The sequence below is a fragment of the Scatophagus argus genome, chromosome 1 (genome assembly GCF_020382885.2).
Source record: "Scatophagus argus isolate fScaArg1 chromosome 1, fScaArg1.pri, whole genome shotgun sequence".
Lineage (NCBI taxonomy): Eukaryota > Metazoa > Chordata > Actinopteri > Scatophagidae > Scatophagus > Scatophagus argus.
The window spans coordinates 4,427,280-4,451,402 of NC_058493.1; the positions used below are offsets into that span (position 1 = coordinate 4,427,280).

Sequence of the window (24,123 nt, forward strand, 5' to 3'; positions counted from 1 at the left end):
ATAGCTTTTTAGCCAAAGTTATTCATTTTTCATTGAGCAGAAACTCCAACTTGTCCTTTCATACTTAGTTTTTTGGCCATATTAAAATAATCACAAAAACATCAATTTAATTATCAACTTAAGAGATGTTGGCAGGTGGATTATTTGACTCTGGATATCTGGATAAAGTTAGCTGTTTCCCTCTTCTTTCAGTTTTAATCCTAAACTAATCTAACCGACTAGTGTAGCTTCATTCTGATCTTAAATGAAAGTGGTGTCAGTCATCTCAGCTCAACTCTCAACATTCACCAAGGAAGCAAATAAGAATATTTCCCAAAATTGCAAACAATTCCTTTAACACTTGACAGTCAATGTACACTAATACTGTATAAGCCATAGGTACATGTCAAATACTCAACAGCACTGCAGCCTGTCAGGCGAGATTTATGAGTAGAAAATCAAGTATGCATACTGTAACCACTTGTAATGTGGAAAAAAAAATTAACATGTACCATGTTTGTATTCATCTAGATGTTTATCTCACACACTAGCCTTACAACAAGACAGCTAACTGAAAAAAAAAAAAAAAAAGTAAATGTAATAATGTCACTGAAAATTTAGATGGGATCTTTTTTTTCTTTTTTTTTTTTTAACCTTTTTACTCAATCGAATTATGAAATTAATGTTAAATAAATTGTTATTTTTACAGTGCTAGTTCCTTTTGGACATGCTGTAGGCCTCTTGTCCACTTTCCTCTGCTGAGGAAGAAGGACATTTTTTGTGTGTCTATTCTTTCTTGTGTTTATGTACTTGTGTGTACGCACGCATGCCTGCACGCATGTAAATCTGGCTATGTGTCTATATCTACAGAATGTTCTGTTTTCATTGTAGCTCTTGCTCCGCCCATGTGCCAGTAGGCCTACTTCTATCCACATACACATACACTCATTGTGACACATCGGTAACAGAGTAGTTATTTCAGCTTGTTCAGACAGTTAGTTCAGTACACAGTTAATTCTGCATGTTAAAAAAGACATTACTGTTTCGTTAGATAACATTTTGTGCTGTTAACTGGGCATTTTAAAGGAAAATACCAGTGTCGTGACTTTCTGTCACTTCCCATTCATCCATTATCAGTTAAAGGTAACCAGCATCTGTTCTGCAGGGCATTACAAACCCGTTAACCAAGTACTGTAGATAACTGGCAGTGAATTTGATTGTTTCAGTTTGTACTACATTAACAAATGCACAGCACATACATATTTAGGCTAGTGTAAGCGGCTCTAGCAGTGTCCTTGGACGTATAGCAGGGGATCTCTAAACTCCAAATCATACCATCAGAGCCATGCAGTGTGGAATAGCTTTTGCAAGAGTGGACAAAACAGTGGTATTTTCCTTTAACAGACCCAGACATCATTGTGAATGTACGTACATGGACACTACCTATGTATTGCTTTCCTGCTGTTTGAACTGAATTGAAACTTCATTCTGTTGTACAAGAACAAAGTTCTGACATTGCAATAGTTCAAGCATGTCAAAAATGTAAAGTTCAATGTCCCCCTTCAGCTTGTAGTACATTCAGAAGATGTACGTATATTCATGTACAGTGTGACCTCAGTGGGCGGTCTTACGCAAACTCTTCAAATGAACTATTTCTCAGCTAAAATATGTTTTTTGGGGAATGGAGTCCAAGCCCGCTGCTTTCCCCTTCCACCCTCTCACCCAGTCAGTTCAGCTAATACAACACACAGCATTCACATGTGACAACACACATACAGCAGTTCCATCCAGACGAATTAACAAAACATCCCGCTGCTGAAACACTGTTTCATAGTTTCAAAAAGTGTGCTGTCAGACGGTGACAATGTTACAAAAATTTCTCTCACTTTAAATGAAATTCTTGTTGTGGGGGGGGGGGGGGGGGGGGGGGGGGTATTAAAAGCACATAAGAGCGCTGATGTCACCTGCTATGTTCAGGTCACTGCTAGAAGAGCATACAGACATCATGATGAAGAGTTCACTAGCCTACAGTTCAACAGTCAAATAAGGACACACTCACTCTCAGCCCACGCGTCTTACATCCATATGTTACACAGCTTAGTAGTTTGTGTTACAACTGGAGTTTTTTTCATCTTTTTACATTAATTGAAAGTAAGATTAAATATTCAAACAGTATAGATAAAAAAAGAACAAAACTGAATATTCCATGTAATATTTTCAAATGAACCTTTATACCAAATCTGTGCGCCTGATTCTCATTTACAAGTACAGCACATAGAGTAAATATTGTTAGAACAGGCAGTGAAATGCTCTTTCCACACATATTTTCCTCTCTGTCTTATTTAAAACCTCCTGCTTCTTTGCCATCAACAAACACATCAAACAGTCCTCACCTTTTCTTACATCTTAATGTCCATAAATAATCCTTTCATCCAGTCGAGTCCTGAGCTTAACTGGGTTATTTGCACTGAACTGAGCTGAATCATCCTGGGGTAGTGTGGTGGATATTTCAATTAAATAGAGAAAGAGGAAGGTTTTAAGTAGAATTAATCTGGGGTAAAAAAAAAAAAACCAAAACAAAACAAACAAACTGTTGTTTAGCTATGTTCAAGACTTGACTTTTTCATAATGCAAAAACAGTATTTATGGGTAAGAATATATTTGCAGATAAGCTGGTGTGCTGATATGTATTTGAACTAAAACATGAGAGAAGATTATGATGTGATGAAGTATTTTTGACAGTGAAAGTACAGCACATGATGTTGAAAACTAAATTTGTGCCCATAAAATGTCTGTACTTTGAAAATAGTCTACATGTGCAAAGACATTTTAAGTCCATTGTTGATGTATGCTTGAGTGCCAATAACCCCAAATTAAAAATAAACAGATTTTATTGTATACTGTATTACTATCAGCATGCATCTATGTATGCTGATAATTCTGCTTTTATCTGCCCATGTTTAAGATTTTTGCCTTCACCCTGATACAGTGGAAAAAAAAAAGTTACTTCAGTTCAGCAGCCTTCCCTGAAACAGTGCCCTTGTTACTCTCAGTAACACATCTAATGTGCTGTCAATAGTTTTTCAGGTAGTATTATCACAGTAGAAAGTAGTCTAATGAAGAGCATGTGATCCAGAGTAATGAAGTCATAGTCCATGAGAGGACACAAACCTTTGATTTTTTTTCAGTGCTTTGAACACCACTAATAATATTACATTCACCTGCCTTGTTTTGAGGTGGATGCAAAAAAAATCTTGGAATTACAATTAAACATGTTTGTGTGGGTCAACCATCCTTTTAAATTGTCCAAATGTAGTGTGAGCTATCTGCGCAGTGTATTTTTTTGCAGTATGTGTTCAGTCCTTCAGATACCAGTGCAACAACATCATAAAAAGCCTCAGAAGCATCCAAACCCACAGCAGGTGATGGCTTGTAGAACCCTGAAGAGCAATGACGTTGATTCCATTTTTAGATTGATATTTTCCTCTACTTTCTGATCCCTTCTTTGATTTGACCAATCTCTCCAATACCACCACTCTTTATCACTTCCTTTCAGTCCCTTTCTGTCTTCTTCTTCTTCCTCTACAAATTAAATCATTTCCTCAGGGCCCAGTCTGATTGGCAACTATCTCTCCCTCTTTCACTCTCCTTATCATGCAGTATGACTACAGCAACACCTAGTGGCTATTTTACACACTCTACCACCCATCAAAGTGCTTACAGTTCTTTTTCAACAAATTTGTAATCTATATTCTCCACCAGAAAGAGGCAGGGGCAGGGACAGAGACATGCCAAAATGAATTCACAGTCAATGTGTAATTTAGAATTCCTGATGATTGCCTGAATGTGACAAAGGAGAACCTACAATCCTCCATCAATCCTCTTCTTGGAAACAAGAAAATAAAACACATTTATTGCTCCATTTCTGATTAAACATTTTCTCTCTGGTTCTAGAAAATATATATGAATATATCTATATGCCTGGATTACTCCTCGTAACTTCTCATACAGTGGTAACAAGGTAAATGATGTCACAATATAAACAAGAAAATACACACACAACACACAGGAGAAAAGCCCTGCCCTCATTGGGTAACCAGCTGTCCTGCAGCAGAGCTCTACCCACACCCACCCCCCACCCCTACCCATGCATACACACAATCACATGTTCACACACACTCATATTTTCCATTTGCCCACGTGCATACACATGAATACACACACAGGACACACGCAGAGAGAGAGAGAGGGGAAGGGGGCACTAGCACGGTTCAATGCCAACAGTATTTTTTAAAGACTCTTTTACATGAGGATGAGCCAGAGGAGCCCTCTGGCTTGTTAGCTCCCCGTGCTAATACCAAAGCTTCAGTTCAGTGGGCTAATAAGTACAGTATGTTGCTGCTGAGACAGCCTGGGTTCAAATCCAGCTGTTACATGGCACTCTGACCCCCCGCCCCGCCCCTCCTTCAGTCATCAGTCTTTCATCTGGGATTAGACAGTCGGTTAGTTGGAGAAGAGGATGGGGAAGGGTGTAAATTGGCAAAAAGAACCCAGTCTTGCTCTCTTTCTTTGTATTTTTTTTTATCTTATCTGTTTTTTTCTGTGAGTCTTTCCATCCCTGGGTGAAGGTGTAGAGAAGACAAACATGCGTCCAACACACACTAGTTATAGTGGCCAGCTAGGAGCCTGTCAATATTCAGTAGTTAACTTTTAATTGTCAGCATGGGTTAACATTATTAATGTTATTATTATCATTATGTTATATATCATTTACTCTATGATGTCATGTCATTAAACTTATTTTTGTGCATGTTTTTTGTTTTTTGTTATTCATCTTCTCTTATATTATAACTTTCCCTACATGGTTAAGTTTTTGTGTATGTACTATGTGGTTGGGTTGCACCACACCAACACCTGATTCCCTATTGGCTGACAAGTATCATCCTCTTCCTGCTTCTCCTCCAATCACAAGATGCGTGGTGCTGAGCGGTCATTGGATACGGTCTTCCGAAGCCGGACTCCTCTTCTGATGGTGGTCAACATGTCACCGGACCCTTCTGCCCCTTCTGCCCCTGTCTGAGTGTCGCTGGGGCCAGCTGGTGGCAGTGCTGGATCATCGGGTAGGGCAGGGAAAGGAAACTGCCCCTCTCCAAGGGCGTGCGCGCTGGCTACCAACTCACCAATCTTTTCGACTAAGCTGTGGCGATTGGCAGCGATCATCTGATCCTCCTCTGATCCTGCCCCTGAGCCTGCTCCCATTGCAAGGCCCCCATGCTGCTGGGCATAGACCTCTAATGCTGCCCCTGATCCCCAGGCAGTGTTAGGCAGGCTGAGGCGCTTCGGAGAGGCCTTCACATAATCAAGCGCTCCCTGTGCATCCTCAACTCCAGCGAAGAACACACACTCTTCACTGCCTACACGCCCTCCACCTGCATACCCACCAGCACCAGCGCCAGGTGAATGTGAGTCTCCAGGAACAGTGGGTGTCTTGACAGGCACAATGGGTGGTCGGATGGGAATGGGCCCCGCATTGGACAGTGTGCGCCTCACGCCCGGCTTGGTAGAGGGGGTTCGGCGGATAGTGGCAGTGCCTGGAGTACCTGCTCCACCTCCCCCTGCTCCACCGGGCTGTCCTGGTATGCCATGAGCACCAGGACCAAGAACCCCACTGGGTAGCCCAGCTGTGCTGGCTGGCCTCTTGGTCTGGATCATGCGTCGGTAGTTCTGGGCAATGTTGGAGTGGCGAGGAATGGTTGAGGACTTGTCGAACTCTATCTGTCCATCAGGACCTTCAGTGTCACCGTTCACTGAGTAGCAGTCATAATCTGAACCTAATGTAGGTGGAAAGGAAAGACAATGTATCATGATCTCATTGTTGGATAACACACTAGGAGGGCCACATTACTAGGGTAGAATATTTGGATAAAGGATGAACCAGTGCAACGATGCAGTAATGCATTTAATATTAATCACTCCTCTTTATATTTTAATCTCCCAGCTACTGTCAAGGAAGCTGTCATGATGCACCTGTCATGCATTGTCCTTACTGCTTGAGTGATAGTTAATTCAGTTTGCTTGATTTTGGGAATACTACACTCTAATGACAGGGATTATACTGAAAGTGAAAATAAGTTAACTCTGCAGAGCATGTACATATTGATATTTCCCTAGAGAAAATTCATAAAGCCCATCTTGTACCAGGTTGGCTTTCCTGATATTTCACAAAATTTAAATGTGTCCAAATTTCATAGATTTTTTATGAGCAAGTTTAAAATCACCTTGTGAAGGAATTGTGTCCTCAGAGCAGGACGGTGTTGTGGTCTCTGTGCTGTAACCACTGGAGTACTGCAGGGAGTCTCTGCTGCTTTTCTGCTGTTCCATACTCAGCCCTCTGGTCAGCACCATGGCCAGGTCACTGGCCGCTGGAGAAACCTCCTCTCCATGCTGAGGACACAGACAGACAGAAGGAGAGCAAGTAGTCACATTGGAATGGTGTTTAATCAGCCTGTTGTGTAAAAACTACATTCAGAAAGATTTCAAAATAAATTAAACTCTAGTCAGCTGAGTCCATCCATGTCCATGCATACAGGATCCCCTGTGTCCTGTGTAATGTTTAGCTGGGTGGTACGTGTCACCCACATGATTGTCAGAACCCAAGGTTTCCCTTCAGAATATTGCATTGTAAACAGATGATTAATGTTATTCACTTCACCTGTCAGTGGTGTTAATGTGGTGGCTGATTGGTGTATGTGCTAATAATTCACAACTAAAAACAATATTAAAATAAAAGCATTATACCATCAACAGTCCCCCAAAAGCCAGTTCACTTCATGTTAGCTATCTTCTGACTGTACATCAATTTATAACTACAATCATTTCAGATGATGTGGTTTCCACAAATGCTCTCACTTTGTGGAAAATAAATCAGTTTATGATATATTATAGATCACACTGATTTCTGTTGTAATTTGGAACAATGCTTGTAATTGGTCTAGACATTCATAGCTCATACATAACTCAGGTCTTCCGCCCCAAAAATGTGTTCATAGTTTGCATTTGTAAGTAGTGTGTGATTTTTTTCAGGAAAAAGACTGATCACTGTTCTCTTTGATGCACTTTTTGATCTAACATGAACTCTGTTTTATTAATATATATTCATCCAAGTTCATAGCTGGGTTCATAGTCAAGACACCCAGAGGAAGACAAATGTACTGAAACATGTCAGTGTATTTTTGCTATGTGGTAGTCCATATTTATAAAACATTCTTTTCTATCCATTTCCTGTGCCTCAAAATTAATTTTCCACTTAACAAAACACACACTCCCAGAAATATAAAAAAAAATAGATCCATCCATTCATGAAGCCTAACCAATATCCTAACTTATCAGCCTCTATCATCAGCCTGCTTATCAATATCACCCAGTGTTACCTTGGCAGCAATGGTAGCAGGGGTCATCCTGGATCTCTGCGAGTCATCAGGGTGTGATGGCCCCGCATATCCCTGGGAGCCCGGTGATCCCTCGTTCTCCCTCAGTCTATCGAGAGGCTCCTTTCTCCTCTGAACAGCTGCTGCAGCCACCGGCTGCTCATACTGACCTGCTTTGGACCAATCCTGAAGAGGTGAGTGGAATTAATAAACAGGAAGTAGCAGGTAGGGTTACACAAGAGACTTGTCTGCTATCCGGCAGTTTGAAGCCCTTCATCTGAGTGCAGAAAGAGGGGGCCATTATGGATGGATAGTGTCTGGGTGTGCGTGGGTGTATGTGGGCAGGGACCTTTTTAAGCATTTAAAAGTGTTCATGTTGTTGAGTTGAGTTTGACTGGTCAGCTCTCCACATCCTGTTTGGTTTTAGCCAATCACCAGTAGATTGCAAAACCAATGAGTGAGACAAAAAAAAGTAAAGAAAAGAAAATGCATGCACACACAGCAAGTGGGGGTGAACACATTAAGGAAGCAAAGCAACATGGTCATGAATGAATTAATAAGGTGATGAAAATGAAAACAAAATGAACCCTATTAAACAGAAACAGAAGAAAAGGTGCAACTGAGAAATGGAAGCGAATGGAAAACAAACCTTCCAGATAGGAACCTTTGATGTGGGAGAGGAGGAGCTGGATCCGGAGGGGCGGTTATAGGGTGGGGACGCAGGAACAGGAAGAATGACAGAGAGAGGCCTGGTGGAGCCAGAGTGAGAGAGAGCAGGGCGGAAGGTAGCGAAGGACGTGCCAAACTGCGGGATGAGAGACACAGTCACGTCATCAGAGAAACAAGAAGACAGAGACACAGACCGAGAAAGACAGAGAGAGAGAGAGAGAGACAGCCAGCTATATTTGAGGACCACTGGGCCTCACATACGAAAATAAAAGCAGCACATGTATTCACACACAATACACACTCACACACCAAGTTCTCAGTGTGAAACATGAAAGCAGCGACAGATTTGACCACAGAAGAGGCCTACAAAAGAGAAGCAGTTACTGCCATCCATGCATTGAACTGACTGTAGATGCATACTAAATGTAATTAGTCTCAAGCCTAAGTCACTGAAGCACAGAAAGCCTGCAGAGATACTTTATCAGAAAGGTCATGGGATGTGTTAAAGCAGCCCCAAGCATGCATTTAAAATTCTCTGCATCATTATAACACAAGTGAGCCTAGGGGAACTTTTTTTGATAACCTTATTTCTAATGTACTTGTATGAGAATGTCTGTATCACAGCAGTTTTTAGAATTGGTGTGGCCCTGTGTCATGCTCTCTCATCCAAAGTGTAGGAGATGCATTGTCCCCATAGAAAGACTTAGAGAAGCACTTCATATAAACATCAGAAAGCCCGTACAACATTAAAAAGTATTTGTATTTCTGTATATGGAGTGAGGTTGTGGAACAGATTGGGTGTGGAGAAAAAGCAATGTCCAAGCATGACCCAGTTTAAAAAGTGGTACAAACATATGGTTCTCACAGGGTACAGGATGGAAGAAGGGCTTTAACAATTAGGTGTTCTCAAGAAATATGGCTGTACTTGTTTAGTTAATCTATTTATTTCTTTATTTATTTCTCCTCTGTATTGTGGTATGTATGTGCATGTGTTTATGTATGTGTATATATATATATATATATGTGTGTGTATCTGTGTATGTATGCATATACTTAGAAATTATTGTATGATGTATTGTATGATGAACGTTTGCATATCGGTGTATATATGTGTGTATATATATATATATATATATATATATACATATATATATATAAATTATTATAGTATATATTGAAGTAATTAGGGAGAAGGGGTGAGATTGAATAAGCTCTGGCTTCTTCCCACTCCTTTTGAACATAAACAAGTGTTAAGTCTTGTTGTTTCATTGTTTCATTGTTTTTCTTCTTTTTCTTTTTTTGTTTATCTATGTTCAAAAAAAATAACAAAATAAAAAATACATAATACATAAAACTTCTCCTTCATGCCTGTTTTCAAACTAGATGTGCCATCTTCTTCACCTCATTGCTGCAGTAATCGGCTCACTGCTGCCCCCTTAGGCCCTGCTAAGTACTGACCAGCTGCAGTGGTAATTGGGGAAAGCTGCAGTCATATAGTCTTTCTTCCCACCATCAACCAAAGGGGGCAGCAATGAGACTATTTCAGATTCAAATCAAATGGACCAGCCCCAGAAGCTCAAACATATGTTTTACTGTCAGAGTGTTTTGTTTTTCAGGGGGAAGCATGGTACAAGATGAAGAGAGCAAAGTACAGCAGAGTATGTAGTGCAAAAAGTGGCAGTACAGTTATGGTATTTTTGCAACTGCAGGTGTAATAGGCACCCTGGCAATCCAGGTAATGATTGTTTTCTTTACCTTAAATCCTTATTAAAGTTTCATTCAGTTGGCTATCAAAATGCTAAAATAACTTCTGTCACATAACTAGCTTCTATCTAGTCTGTCTTCACAAATGAAATTATGAAATAAAATTAAACCAACACGAAGAACAGCCTACTGCCCCAGCACAACATGTTGCTACAATTACTGGCAGTCACAAGCTGATTTAGTTGTTGCACCTGTTACTCATTGTTGTTTGATGTGGACACAGAGAGAAAGCCTGCTGAAACAGATATGAGGTGTGATGAAAATGTGAAGAATGCTTTATTTGTCCTGTGATTTTTGTGACGTGTCCAGGGGGTCTCACCACCTCAAACTGCTACTTGAAATAAAAATAGCTTGATATAAGCAACAAGTTTGATGTGAAAAAGATTACAGAAGTTTACATGATTGTTCTGCAAGAGCGTCATGGTAGTTTTGCAAGGTTTAATCAAGGTAAACAGTGAATGTGGGGTGTGCAATCCATCTTGACAATGTGTGTCACTTAAATATGAGATGGATCACCAACATGCTGCCTTCAGGTGCCTATAAAGGCTGTTAATCAGCCGAAAGGGAAGGCAGACATATATGCAAGCTGTTGTGAATGACAGATGCTGCTTAAAATCATACATGAATATTTAATTTGCATCACAAGCATCACTGGAACTGTATCTTCTTTTCTGCAAACAGATGTGCATACTGGTCAAAGAATGTAAAATGAAAGGAAACGAGACAAGCTCTCAAACATAAATACCAGGAATATGTTTGGAGGGGTTTATGTGAGTGTGTCCCCACCGATTATAGCGTTGAAAACAGCAAAGAATACAAGTGTCACAAGTGAAGTTTGTTGTTGACTCAATATAAACCAAAATTGTTTTTGTCACTGAACTGCCTGTGACACTGCATCTCGCCTCACCACCGCAGCAATCCAGCAGAACACACCAAAATACAAAACATGAACAGGTGAGGAAAATATTCCCCTTGTGCTTAGGAAGGCACCACCTTTCACAGTATGACTGCAAGAAATAAAGCCTTTTAGTCTAATCCCTGTAGTAAAATATTTTTTCACCTGCAAAGCATTGAAATACATTCACTGAACCTTGTGTCTGAAGTGCATTTTAAAATATTGTTTTCTCATTAAGCAAGCTGATGGTATTTGATTTGATGTCACTGAATGGCCAAAAAGCATTCTCAGCTGGAAGCTTATTCAGTAGAGAGAACAACTGCTGTCTGTTTTGTTGCAGGTTTGCCTGAGCATCAAGCAGTTTCCCACTGTTTCCCACTGTCAAAAATCCATTAAAATACGACTCCTTCTACCTTAATGAATGCAATGCATAATTTTAAACAGCATGTGTTGTATAATTCTGTTATATAGTGACTTTATACCACCTCAATCATCACAACTGTTTTAAAAATAGCTCCACATAATCATCTCTGCCACCAGAAAACACCAAAAAAATGAAATATGGACAAAATGTAATAGCTTGCTAAGTTATATCTTTTAACAGATTTATGAAAACCACCAGAGATCAATCTTTGCAGATGAGCAAAGAGGAAAACTGGCTTCTGACTTCGGAAATTATATCAGATGAGTGAGCAAACAAAAAACTAAACTGGCATTAACCTGAAACAGATTTCACAGTTATTTTACTTTTCTTGTCCAAATGACACTCTAATGTTGAGTACGGTCACAAACCTCAAACCAAAAGCGCAAAATCAAAACTTAAGCATTATGAGGCCTTCCGTTTAGAGATTGCTGAAATTTCCTTATGTGAAGAAAACAATTCATAAAAATAGTAATTTAATTCAATATACAATAATTTCTTTTTTTCTTCTGAAGCATCAAGATAAACTGACACTGAAATACACCTGTCCTTTGTATATACTTGCCACATCTGAATTGCTTTTAACTTTTAATTTGGTTTGTGTTATATTGACTCGAATGAGAGTACTTACAGTGGTGGGGGAGCTGCATTCACTGACGGACTGGCATGTTTCTGAGGCCTCTGAGGATGCTGAGCTGGATGACTTCTAAAGCGGAAAAACACAAAATTTGGTTCACTGAATTGCTAAAACTGATCACGAGTCCATATGTTCATGTGAGTGTGTGAGTGAAACCTAAATAGCAAAAATATAAAACAGCAAAAATAGAAATAATTCTGGTTGAAGTAAATAAGCTTGGAAAAATCAAAATCAAGTGTTTATTACCACACACACTTTTAGTGCGTCTGTTAGGTATCTGTACCTGGCTAGTGATGTCTGAGGGCATGGGCGAGGGAGGCTTGGAGTAGATGTTCGCATCCTGGGACACGAAGCCTGAATCGTGGGAGGAGACGCTGCTGAGGCGGTGGGCGGCGATGCCCACTGGTGGCGGAGGCTGGTGCGACAGGCTGCTGCGGTAGCGACAGGAGGAGGAGGAGGATGAGGTGGGTGAGTGGGGCTGGGAGCCTCCCCCACTACCACCAATACCACCACTACCGCCTCCCCCTGACGAACGGGAGGCACTACTGTGGGCACTGTTGACGCTGCTGCAGGAGGGTGGAGGGGAAAGGTGCAGAACGAGCAGTGGAGTGATGGAAGAGTGAGGAGTGTGAGAGGAAGATGAAGGTGATGGTTGCCAATTTATGGATAGGGAACATGATGACATGAATTTGACAAAGGGGTGTTTCAATTTAGAAAGAGGAAGATGGAACAAAAAATGTAACAGAACAAGAGTTGGTTGTTGGTGAAGATTGAGGGTGGAGGAATTTGTGATGGGTTTATGTGACGGGGTGACATTCAAGAGCGTTTGACAGCAAGTTGATGGTTTGTCAGGTTAGTAAAAAATGTGATGACCCATTAAAGTCACACACCAGTCACAGTTTAAAAACAGAGACCCCGACACAAAAGGGAACCAGGGAACCAAACGCCCCACAGGAGAGAAAGAGGGCAAACCACAAGTGCAGTGAAGTGAAGAAAGAGACAAGCACAGACAGTGATGGTTGTGATGAGGGAAAAGCCGGGGAGAAAAAAAAAAGAGCAGGAGAGGGAGGGGAGGGTGGGCGGGGGAGACCAAGAGTGTGTGAGGTTGTGAGGATCCAGGGAACACACTCACAACATACAATAAACACCACATGCAAAAGGCTGTGAACTTGCATGGTGTAGAGCTCCGCTTGGAAGGAGTCTGCTACTACATGCACTGACGGAGACTGCTTCACACACATACACTAAGTGAGCTTTTTGTTTTTGTTTTTTGTTTTTTTCAGACAAAGAACTTCTGGAATCCATTTCCAATTTTCAGTGTTTCTGGATTCTGAATTGAGTACTATGTAATGCATTTACAGTTGAAGAAAACAGCAATTGTGCATATGAAGATGATATTTCCTGTGTTTAGAAGAAGTAATACTCCAGTACAAGTATCTCTGTCTGAGGACTGTGGTTCATTTATATGGAGATTCCACTAAAGTGAAGATGGGTGGACAAACAGTGATGGACTGACACACAGCCACAGTGAAACATCAGAGAAGGCTCCTCTTTCTGATACTCTGACAGCCTGTAACACAATACATTGGTTATGTCCCTGTGTGTGTGTGTGTGTGTGTACCTGCACATGCTGCTCTTGCGGGAGCCAGAGCTGCTCGGTGATGAAGGAGGGGTCTGATAGGACCAGCTGTAATCTGAACCCTTCAGGTCTTTGATCACCTGAGAGACAGACAAAGACAGAGAGGTTCACAGGTGTGTTACACGTCACTGTCTTTAGATGTGTTCTGCACGCTGTGGGTGTGTCTCACCTGTTCACTCGCTGGGGGCAGTTTGTGAGGGTCAGTTGTCAGCACAGTGAGGTCATCGATGATGGCCTGGAGGTGGGTGATCTCTCCCAGCATGGCAATCTCTCCGTTCTACAAAACAAGATGAAAACACAGACACTGATTCACCATAATTACCTCCCTGTCTTTAAATCAGGTTAGTGAATATAGAGTCTTGTTCTGTGCTCGAGTGTATCATTTTACCTTTATCTTTTAGTTTACAAATATCGTTTAGTTTCATTTGAAAAACTAGACTGTCATTTGTGAAGCTCCACATATTTTTATACACTAACAGAGTTTCTCCTGGTTTACTGTGACAGCTGCAACAGAGGAGGGTGATATGCAGTACATACAATAGGTGGGCTGTATCTTAAAATCTCCAAACGAAATGAAAGCTCTGTTATCAGATGGAAAGGCAGTGGTGCATTCATAAAAAATACAAAAGGACATCAGTTTTTATTCCACGTGTGAATTTTTCCTGATGTAATACATAATGACTAATGGAAATATGAATTTGAAGATGTAATATGTGACTCCTTAAATCTTCCATGTCATGATATGCACTCAAAAGGCATATTTTTTATCAATATTGTGGTATTTCAGTTGTACTGCTCAGCTTTACACGCAGCCATCTTTTTAATTAGTCATTTGTGTCTCTAGTTTATTGGCATCTTCTTTACACTTTCTGGGGCTCATATTCCTCCAGGAATAATCAATGAATTATAATAAACAACACAACGTTAGTGTCAGGCTACCTTTCATATGTATTCAACAGAGGTTTGCTCCTGCCTTTCACAATTTGACTTTAATTAGTCACAAGGGAGCACTTTTATACTTTTACATTAGCAATACAGGCTTCTTAGCTGTCTAACTCTAGCTACCTTGGCAAAGCTAACATTAACCAGCTGAGCTACCAAAGTGTGACCAGCTTGTGAAGCGTAGTTGCAACGGCGTTTTAAAGTGACTCACGACTCAAGATAGTATAAATAATTTTCTTCTTTACTGGTCGGGTTTGGCTTTGCCCATGGCTGAGGTTTCATTTCAGCTTTGGGACAGACTATTTGTATCACCTAATAAGCAGAATATAGAGTTGGTCTAGTACGAAGGCACATCAGTGTGAAAAGGAACAAACATTCTGCTCAAAACAATGCTGAACTATTTTGCTTAAATAGCTCAAAGGAAATCCAGTCATCTATGAAAAATATATGTGTAAAGAACAGGATACTCTGAAACTGTATGAAACACTTCTGTATTTAAAATAATTCCCATTCAACTGCCTCTTGCCCACAGTCAGCTGGGATAGGCTCCAGCCCCCCGTGACCCTGGACGGATAAACGGATGAATGTTGCCTCTCAGTGGAAATCAAGACACTGAACCTACATCTTTATCAGTGGAGCTCAGCAACATCAGGTGAATATGGTCCCACTGCGCAGTGGGAGGAGAAGCAGTTTGCCTCCTTGTCTACAAATCTTTCCCTCCTCCTCTATCTCCTCACCACAACTGGCTGAAGGAAGCCGATGAAGGTGCAGAAGCGACCCCTCTCCTCCACGAGGGCTCGACGCACTGCCTGCTTCTCTGTCTCCTCCATCAACAGGCACATATCAGTCACATCCTGCATGGCGCTGTCCAGCTGAGGCTGCAGGTCCCCTCGCCCTGCGGTGGGGAGGGCACATTGGTGGTGAGGGGGGCAAAAAAAATAAGGTAAAAGAGAGTGAGAACGGCAGGTCAACGAGAGGATAATGGTGGAGAGGAATGAAGGAAAGAATAAGAGGTTTTCACCAGAGGAGGTGGATGAAAAGGAAAAAGTGTGTGTGGGTATTTTCTGTAGTAGAAAAAAACAACCAGTAACACAGTGAGGGCTTTATGGGATATCTCTCCACCAGCTGCTTCCCATAATGCACTGCTCCATCAAACCAACGGCGTACATTATGGAACGTAGATTAAATGAGACAAAGTAAGCAGCAACACCTTGTTTGGTGTTTTGGCTCTGTACTTGTTTTAATTCGTATGTGGAGTCTATAGTCTATGTGCATTATTATGTTATATTAGACAGGATATCATTATATTAGACAGTCAGCAGCAGCCCTAATGACGTAATGTCCTGCATGTTTAGAGGTACCTAAAAAGCATATTCATAGAGCACTTAGTACTGCTGTACCCTATAAGCCAAGAGATCTAATAAACTACAATGCTGAATTCTTAATAATATTGTGTAATATTGGCGAGTTATGTTCTTCGTCCTAAGAAAGTGAAGATAATGTTTAGCAATGTTGGAGGCAGACACAGACAATTCATTGTGAGTCATGTTTGCATTAACCTAATTTATGTAATATTCAGTCTTTTTTTAGCTCTGATGTGGTTTCCAACCAGTTTTGAGGGAAATATCTTGTTCTTAAACTGCTAGATGTTCTACCGCGAGTTTCAGTCTGTAAAACCAAAACAAGGACTTACAAAAGCTGAGGGGAATTGCAGACTCAGGTGATAATTCTCTGCGGGCTTGTCACTATGAGCAACCCCTTTCATATTACACATCACAGTCACTTGATACATTAATATCAAAACATTCATTATAGCAAATAATGAAGTGGTATGACATTTTTAATAACAAAAAATTTACAGCAAGAAAGTTCAGACTCATTGATACTTAAAACAGTACATGTGTCTGCTCTAGCTTTATCACAGCTGACACTTTTTAGGAAGACACCCAATCATACTAAAGACTGCTGCTTTTTCTGTCATCTCCCATTGTGTCAACTAAGACTTGGACTAAATGTGTGCATAAAAAGTTCAATTGCAATTTTGTCTTTCTGTCGTCCACACCCAGTGTAACGACACAGAGCCAAAACACAAATAATGTGCTTCTGTCTTAAAACTTTACTACTCGCTATGATTGCCCAACATCAGCTGGGGACACAAGGTCAGACATGAGTGCATAAGTATGGTGTAGAAAGTCTGAATTCTATCTAGTGTTAAAAACGAACATGAAATAAGTCTTTGTAGTGTTACAGCATGCAGAACAGTCAGCTGTCAGAACACTCAGCTGAGATATCTGCAGTAACAGAGACAGAATGAAGGAAAGAACAAGAGAGGAGGGGTAGCAAGGGAGCAGAAAGCCTGCTGTGCAACTACAAAGCTAATAGTTGCTGCTACAGAAGTCATGCAGGAGTCAAGGAGGAAGAAGCTAAATTACATCAAGCATTGTTGGGGGTGAAACTGCACAACTCCAACTTCTCTAACAACTACAAAACTGTAAGAAGCTGAGCTCTAGTCTCTCATTACGAGCTAAAACCTGAAGTGAGGCCTCTAAATGGTCACAATTGCTGGTTTCATGTATATTGTATAATTTTCAATGGAGAATAGACACATTATGATTTTATAAAGACACACTATTTCCAACAACACAGACATTAACAAATGTAATGTTGTTTGTACTGTGTCACACATGCTGGTCGATGCTCAGTGAAACAAAACGCTGTCTTGCGGTCATTGCAGCACTGCTGTGTGCTCAGAGCTGCTATCTGCAGTGAACCTGACCCACTGGGTCTGTAGTAAGCTAACATAAAGAAACTTTTTTTTAAAATCTTTTTCATCTGTATTAATGTAGTAAAAACACAGTATATTACCTACTGTTATATGCAACCTGCACTTCTTGAAAAGATTCTACATACATATTGTACACATGTTGGGTCTCTAAAGACCATAAAAACCCTTATAAAGAAAAACAAATAATTAGAGGGCTAGGAGTTACTCGAGGGCTAATTTGAATGAAATGACAGACTTAGATAGACTTTCACAAAATAAATACACTTATTTTAGTTACCATAAGCAAATAACTACACACTAACTACTGTAACACACAAAGAGAAAGTGAGAAAAATAGGTCCCCCGGTAGCTTAACCGAGCCCAGATCACAAGGCGCTCTTGTTACTCTCAACTTTTTATTCCATATTGATAAACAATTGCCTGTGTGCAAGGAAAACAGGAACCCTTGTACCACAAATTTATATTAGCCACTAAGTAATATGCTGGACAAAACTGTGTTCAGCTGTGTTCTATCCTCCTCTACATACATGCCTGTGTGTTAATCTGCAGGGGAAAGGTGAGAATGTAAAGAAAAAAAAGAGGTGATGCAACAGCGCTGTATTGGCCGATAGGTTGATACTTACCCTGCAGCTCTATTACAGGGGACAAATACCACAGGAGGGGAGAGACGGAGAGAAGGGGAGACAGCAAAAAGGAAGCAAAATAAGGAAAGAAAAAGGGGGGGATAGAGAGAGGGGAGAGAGAGAGCAGAAATAGCAGAACTCATTGTTAAGGTTAGTACAAGGAAGCCATCACAAGACAGCCACAGTGCCACAGGTTAGAGCAAAATAACACTGCTGCAACCAAAGATCACATTCAGAAAAAGTAAAACCACCAAGCATCAGCACTGACACTCACAAAAATAATAATAAGTAAATAATGTTGCTAGGTTGAATTATTCAGCTGCATATAAGCATTAGAATATCACTTTGAAATGTACTTCACAGACATCTTGGATTTATATTTTCATCTGCCTGGCAACTGAATGGAAGCTGTTCCAGAGAGAAAGCACTAATTATTGGTTGCTGTATCACTGGGTGAAATGTTTGAGGACAAATGAGAAAAGACCTGCAATACTTATAAGCACCACTAGATGGAAACATAAACCTACAGATCTTCTGACTTAGACTTTGTAAAGTCTGTGGTTCTTGACCTCAGCCAGTTTTCTCAGTGTGTGTGTGTGTGTTGGCATTGACTGTAATCACAGAGTTTTGAGTCTGTTTTCTAATGCTTGTCGTGCATTCCAATCAGATACAAACCATAAATCAACATTTGATCCGTTTGTGGCCCAGGCAATATCATTGTTGGTGTTGATTTACTGTGCACTGGCACTACAAGCAACAGTGGTGAGATCATAGAGCTAACTAAAGTAAAAATGAACTCAGTGTCCAAACGCATTAGATACAGCACATGAGCTACAGAGAAATGCCATCAATGCTAATAGAATAGCTGATGTCTGAGTGACCTTGCAAAATGTTATTTGACCTCTACAATGTTATCTGTTTCTTCTGTCAAATGTGAGAGGAGCCCAAGCTCAGTGATTACCTTTTCGAGCCTTTTTCTGTAGCTTGATGGTGTCAGATGACTTTTTCTTGATCTCGTGCCGTGACCTCTTGTACTCTTGAAACACAGTGAACAGAAATGCCTTAGTAAGAGGAATGTAAAGCCCTCTGGCTGAACTCTCATTCCCTTGGATTTCCAATATTAACGTTGATAGAAATGTTTCCAGTAGCTGTGTAACAGTAACAGTGTAAATGAAGAGCTCACAAATACAGACTTTACATTGAAGGGGGGACAAAAACACTAATCCTTGATTAGAGTCTTTGATTCGTGGCAATCTTTCCTGTATAGATGATTTGAAACCAGCATGAGCATGAAATGGACAAAAATTACAATAAAGTTCAGCCTGGCTCAGCTTTTGCAATGTCATTCAGGTTTGCCCTGCACTGGCAAATTAAGAACTCGCAAGCACTACTGATTTTCAATGGTGAAGATCAGCAATTTACCTCAAGACAAAAATCTTAGGTTTACAACAACTCTCAACAGTTGGGCAAGGTGCTGGGTAAGGTTTGAGGTCTTACAAGAAATCAAACTACTTATGTACTTATGAAATCAAACTACTTATGCATTGTTGTGTACTTGCACACACCAATGCAATCCCTTGAATTTTTTAATGCAGTGCTAGTCTAGTGCAGTGTTGTTTGGTTTCCACAAATGGTGCTTGAACTTAGTTATGCAGTGATACAGCATCATAACCTGTGTACCTTTGGCATGATCCTTATCCAGCTGATTGGCTGTCTTCTTCCAATCCTCAATCTTGTCCTGAAGAGGAGTGATCAGACTCTCCATCAAAGCACTGTAGGAGAGACAGTGATGCATAAATTTAGAGACAGCATCCAAATCCACAGCATCCGAAATTACAAACCAAACGTGCCTGTTGGGGTCCGTGTGACTTAGTCATCAGGGAGTGTACATGTGGACTTGTAGAACATGTGCCCCCTATTTGTTGTGATCAATCAGACTCTACAATAAGTGCAAATTCGCAATGATGTCACCCATTGGTTTGTGGACTCTGAGTTTACCAATGTTACCATCTAGGGGTTTCAGAGTTACCATATTTGCATGGCAGGGTGGAGCTGGGGAGGATACATATTGCACTTTCTTTACTGGATCTGACTGAAAGCCAGAGGACAAGCTGTGGTAGTGACTTGTCATTCACACGATAGCCACACCCTGAATCATACCCCACACTATCATCTGTTCTATCCTAAATGAATTGTATGATGGCCCCCTGCTGGCCATTAGTAAGATTGTAGATTTAAGGCACTTTCGCATTGGCTTCAATTTTCACACCAGGAATCTTTTTTGATATTTCATACACTCAGTGTGCTACAACCAGCGGCACAATATGTTTGCACATGTATGGAAGCCTCTTTAAAGCAGACTCCAGAAAATAGTATAAACAGAGCTGCTATATGCCTGAGGTTTCCCCAGCTCTCTCTGTATGCATCTGTTTGGAAGTATAATCTAGGCCTTAGACACGGTGCCAAAAGCTACTGCTTTGTTTCATTAAAATCAGTCCTAGGACTAATATTTCCATTGCATGGTGCCTTGACAAGAGAATGACTTAGTGTAAACATATCCCGACCACCAAGCTCCATGAAAATGAGAAGCCACAGTATATTTCTGGAATGAGATCATTATATAAATTTCCTCCATGTGTTGTTCCACTTGATAATTTTAGTATCTGGAACACTAACCCCCCCACACCCATATTCACACATGCATACATACATGATACAAATGCACACATACGTTATAAATGTGGGAATATTGAACCATGTGCACAGACAAACAGACAATTGCTTTCAGAATGCCTCAGTCTTCAACGGGACTCCTGTTATTCCCATTGTCATAAGTCATCATCATCATCATCATCATCATCAACATCATCACCATGATCTTCACCATTACCATCAATGTAATAGCTTTTGCTGTAGAAAAGTCATTAGAGAGCATGGAGATTGAGGGAAAAGGCAAACAATGGTTGAAAACAGACTCTTCGTGTGGCTTCCAGTGGTCTGTGTTGCGTGCCAATGGTTGCATTCATTTACGGTCATTTAACTATGGACAGACAGAGCAATGGAATCCATGCAGCTGACTAGCAAACCTCACCAATCATTTGTCCCGTCAGAATCCTAAAAACAAGAGCAGCTTTACATGAAAACAGACATGGGCCTTCTGAAAAACTCTGATGGGCTACAGTGAACAAAGGGAGGAAAGAAAGAAGATCAAAGAAGGACATGTATCTTACTTGGTGAACTGGCGAAGTTTGGCCTCAATGCTACGATGCCTCATGCACATCCTGGTCAGGGCTGAACCAATGTCTCTGGTTGCTCCTGGAACCACAAAACAGTCAGGTTCATATGACGAAACAAAAGCATACACAGATGCTACTTAAGTATCTCAATGCACATTTACCACAGAAGGCCTCTTCATGTTCCACAGAAACCAAACAAAGCTGTGATCAATATTTATATTGCAGCTATTCGTGCACTATGTGAAGTAAATGCTGGCAAAAGTGTTGTATTCTTCAGACGGATGGACAAGTACCAAGCTTTTATATCCTTTTACATTCATCCAATATTTACACAAGACACTGATCTGCCTCTCTTAAATACTACACACACTCCCGCTTCATCCAAATAAAGCAGTGTCTCGTGAGTGTGTGGTTGTGTGGCAACCGCTCAGAGACCCAGTTTTGTGAGCGGCTAACCTGCAACGGTAAACACCAGTCTATTTTAAGACAGAGTATGTCCATGTGGAAAAAGCTGACCCCGGAGTTAGAGTCAGTTAACTGATGGCAGACACTGCTAACTTCCAAACAAGGTGCTAAGAGCTGCTGTCGCCGCTGTACAGGTGGAGAGCCAAGAAGAAGATGTGATTACAGCTTCACTCTCATGCTATGTATTTAAAAGACTTTCCAGCAAAGGTAAGGCTTACACAGTACACGGAGCTCAGAGAATACTATAATCACTGCTGCCACTGAAATGTACACACTGGAAAATTCAGGTTAAACAGCAGCCAAACGGGATTTCCTCGAGAGACACTATTCATCATAAGGGCTTAGACAGGCTTACACAGTAAAATGCAGGGAGTGCAGAGGAAGAGTGTTATGCCAAAATATTATGCATCAGATTAATATTTTCAACTAAAACTGAAAAAAACAGTATTTGAACATAAAAAAGAGATGGTAACTGAGATGGTGACAAAATTTCAATTATGTTTTTTTTTTTTAATGTATTTATTGAACTATTTTTATTGACAATGCTCTTACAATACATGTTGAAAAATTACAACCAAAAGTAGTTTAATTTCAAAATTGAATTGTTCCATGATCATTCACATTTTTTGGACAGACCTCTAATTTGACAAACAAGACATTTATGACCACAATTTACACCATTTTAGCACAACCTGAAATACACAAAGTGCACAAAGCAAAGCCCATAAAGACATGGTGGATGAGTTTGGTGTGGAAGAATTTGACTGGCCCACACAGAGTCCTGACCTCAACTCCATCAAACACCTTTGGGATGAACTAGAACAGAGATTGTGAGCCAGACCTTTTGGTCCAACATCAGTGTCTGACCTCACAAATGTTCCACTGAATGGGTAAAAATTCCCACAGAAACACTCCAACATGTTGTGGACAGCCTTCCCAGAAGAGTGGAAGCTGTTACAGCTGCAAAACTGTGTATTTAGAATGTGATGCTGGTGTAATGGTCAGATGTCCCAATACTTTTGTCTATATAGTATATCTCAAGAAGTGCAACTTGTCACATTTTAATTGTGAGCATATGTAGCTCACTGAAGTTAACATTTAGCTCAAAGCCCTGCTGTACCTTCGTACAGCTTCAAAGACACTTGTGTAGTTGTTGACTGTTAGTCTTGATTTCCTCTTGGCAGACAATGTCCACCTCAACCATATTTATGAAACAATAAGAGTATGTAATGTAAAATGCAACATAAAGTCAGAATATTGTCTTGAAAAACTTTTTAAAAAAAAAAAACTCACTTTTTACATTGAACGTGTTTAATTGTGTAACATTATGGTCAAGGGAAAGAGGTCATTTGTGGTTATGACAAATAAGCCATGGTTGAGGTTAGGATGTCATTAGGGTTAGCCAACTTAAACACTTAGTAAAGGCTTTGGGGCAAATCTTAATTTCATGTTCAGGACCAAAAGAAAAGTCCAGTTTCCTGAAGTCAAACAAGCCAGTGCCTTGCCACATAAAATGACTGAACATTGATATTTTCTAAGGGATAGAGCAAATTCATATGGGCTTCAGACACTGTAATACTTCAATAGAACAAAAGACCTTTATTGAATGAAATGTAACGTTTATATTTTTATGTTTTTGTCATACAAGAACAATGATGAACCTTTCATTTCACATTAACTAGCATGAAGCAGTTGCTAATTACCAGGAAGTTCATGGTGATAGAGATTTCATATGCAGTGTGCGGATAAAACTGCATTCTTGCCTACATTAGATTTCATGAAACTCAGCACTGGTGTGGGATTTCTTTTGATTCTATTTTAAAAATGTACATCCCCTCTCTGATCTTCCTGGAATGCCTTGCCCATGAGCACCTGCTAATTAGTACTTACTTGTCTCATTTCCTTAGCAATCAGTGAGACTCAGCAGATTCAAACCAGCAACCCTCTGGTTACAACAATCCTAAGGCACATTCTCACACATGTTACCAAATACCCATATACACTGAAATGCCAAACCACTCGAACATGCACACACACACACACAAACACACACACACATACTTACACTGTGTGTTATTCACATCCAGAGAGAAGTGCTCCATTCATAATTAACAAATTCCTCCCTCACGCCTCCTGTTCTACCCGGCAACCATTCATTAAAGAAGAAACACCCTCCTCCAAACACGCACGTTCTCACACACACACACACATACATATACATGCACACTTCCAATGTGTCAGTTGAACAACTGCAACATTGTTTTGAACTGTGTGTCAACAGTGTGATCTCATCCCAAAATCAATAAATTTATTGTGAAACTAATGTGGAGAAAGAGTGAAGTAAAGTCTCATAACTAATGGAGAGGGAGAGAAAAAGAGGGACAGAGAGAGAGAGAGAGAGAGAGAGCAGTATTTTGTGTTGAAGGAAAAGGAGGATTGGAAAATAAATGAGAGAGGAAGAGATGGAGGAGAGATCGAAGACAAGAGGGGTCGCCTTGCACATTTTAATGAGCTCACTGCTGGCGAGAGAACCATGGGACTGGAGTTACAGCCAAGTGTGTGTGTGTGTCTGTGTGTCTGTGTGTTTGATCTCTACATTTATGATGGTCCTCTTCCTGTTTGTCTGTTATTACCGCGCCGC

General features: G+C 40.5%; 1 protein-coding gene across 5 annotated transcripts in view; it reads right to left on the minus strand.

Annotated features, from left to right (window-relative positions):
* Positions 1–4,135: 4,135 nt before the first annotated feature.
* Positions 4,136–24,123, minus strand: part of mtss1lb (MTSS I-BAR domain containing 2b) — a 62,664-nt gene continuing 42,676 nt past the window's right edge. The window contains exons 4-16 of one of the 5 annotated variants that reach the window (XM_046397436.1): positions 21,012–21,096; positions 19,462–19,553; positions 18,743–18,817; positions 17,782–17,790; positions 15,111–15,268; positions 13,601–13,708; positions 13,414–13,511; positions 12,076–12,223; positions 11,787–11,861; positions 8,056–8,211; positions 7,410–7,592; positions 6,258–6,423; positions 4,136–5,810 (exon numbers count right to left, since the gene is read on the minus strand). In XM_046397436.1, the coding sequence (XP_046253392.1) occupies positions 4,945–5,810; positions 6,258–6,423; positions 7,410–7,592; positions 8,056–8,211; positions 11,787–11,861; positions 12,076–12,223; positions 13,414–13,511; positions 13,601–13,708; positions 15,111–15,268; positions 17,782–17,790; positions 18,743–18,817; positions 19,462–19,553; positions 21,012–21,096 (2,219 nt within the window). In that variant the 3' untranslated portion in view covers positions 4,136–4,944. Of the gene's footprint in view, positions 5,811–6,257; positions 6,424–7,409; positions 7,593–8,055; positions 8,212–11,786; positions 11,862–12,075; positions 12,359–13,413; positions 13,512–13,600; positions 13,709–15,110; positions 15,269–17,781; positions 17,791–18,742; positions 18,818–19,461; positions 19,554–21,011; positions 21,097–24,123 lie in introns of all 5 variants that reach the window. The other 4 variants (XM_046397264.1, XM_046397351.1, XM_046397523.1 and 1 more) reach the window with 4 other exon arrangements.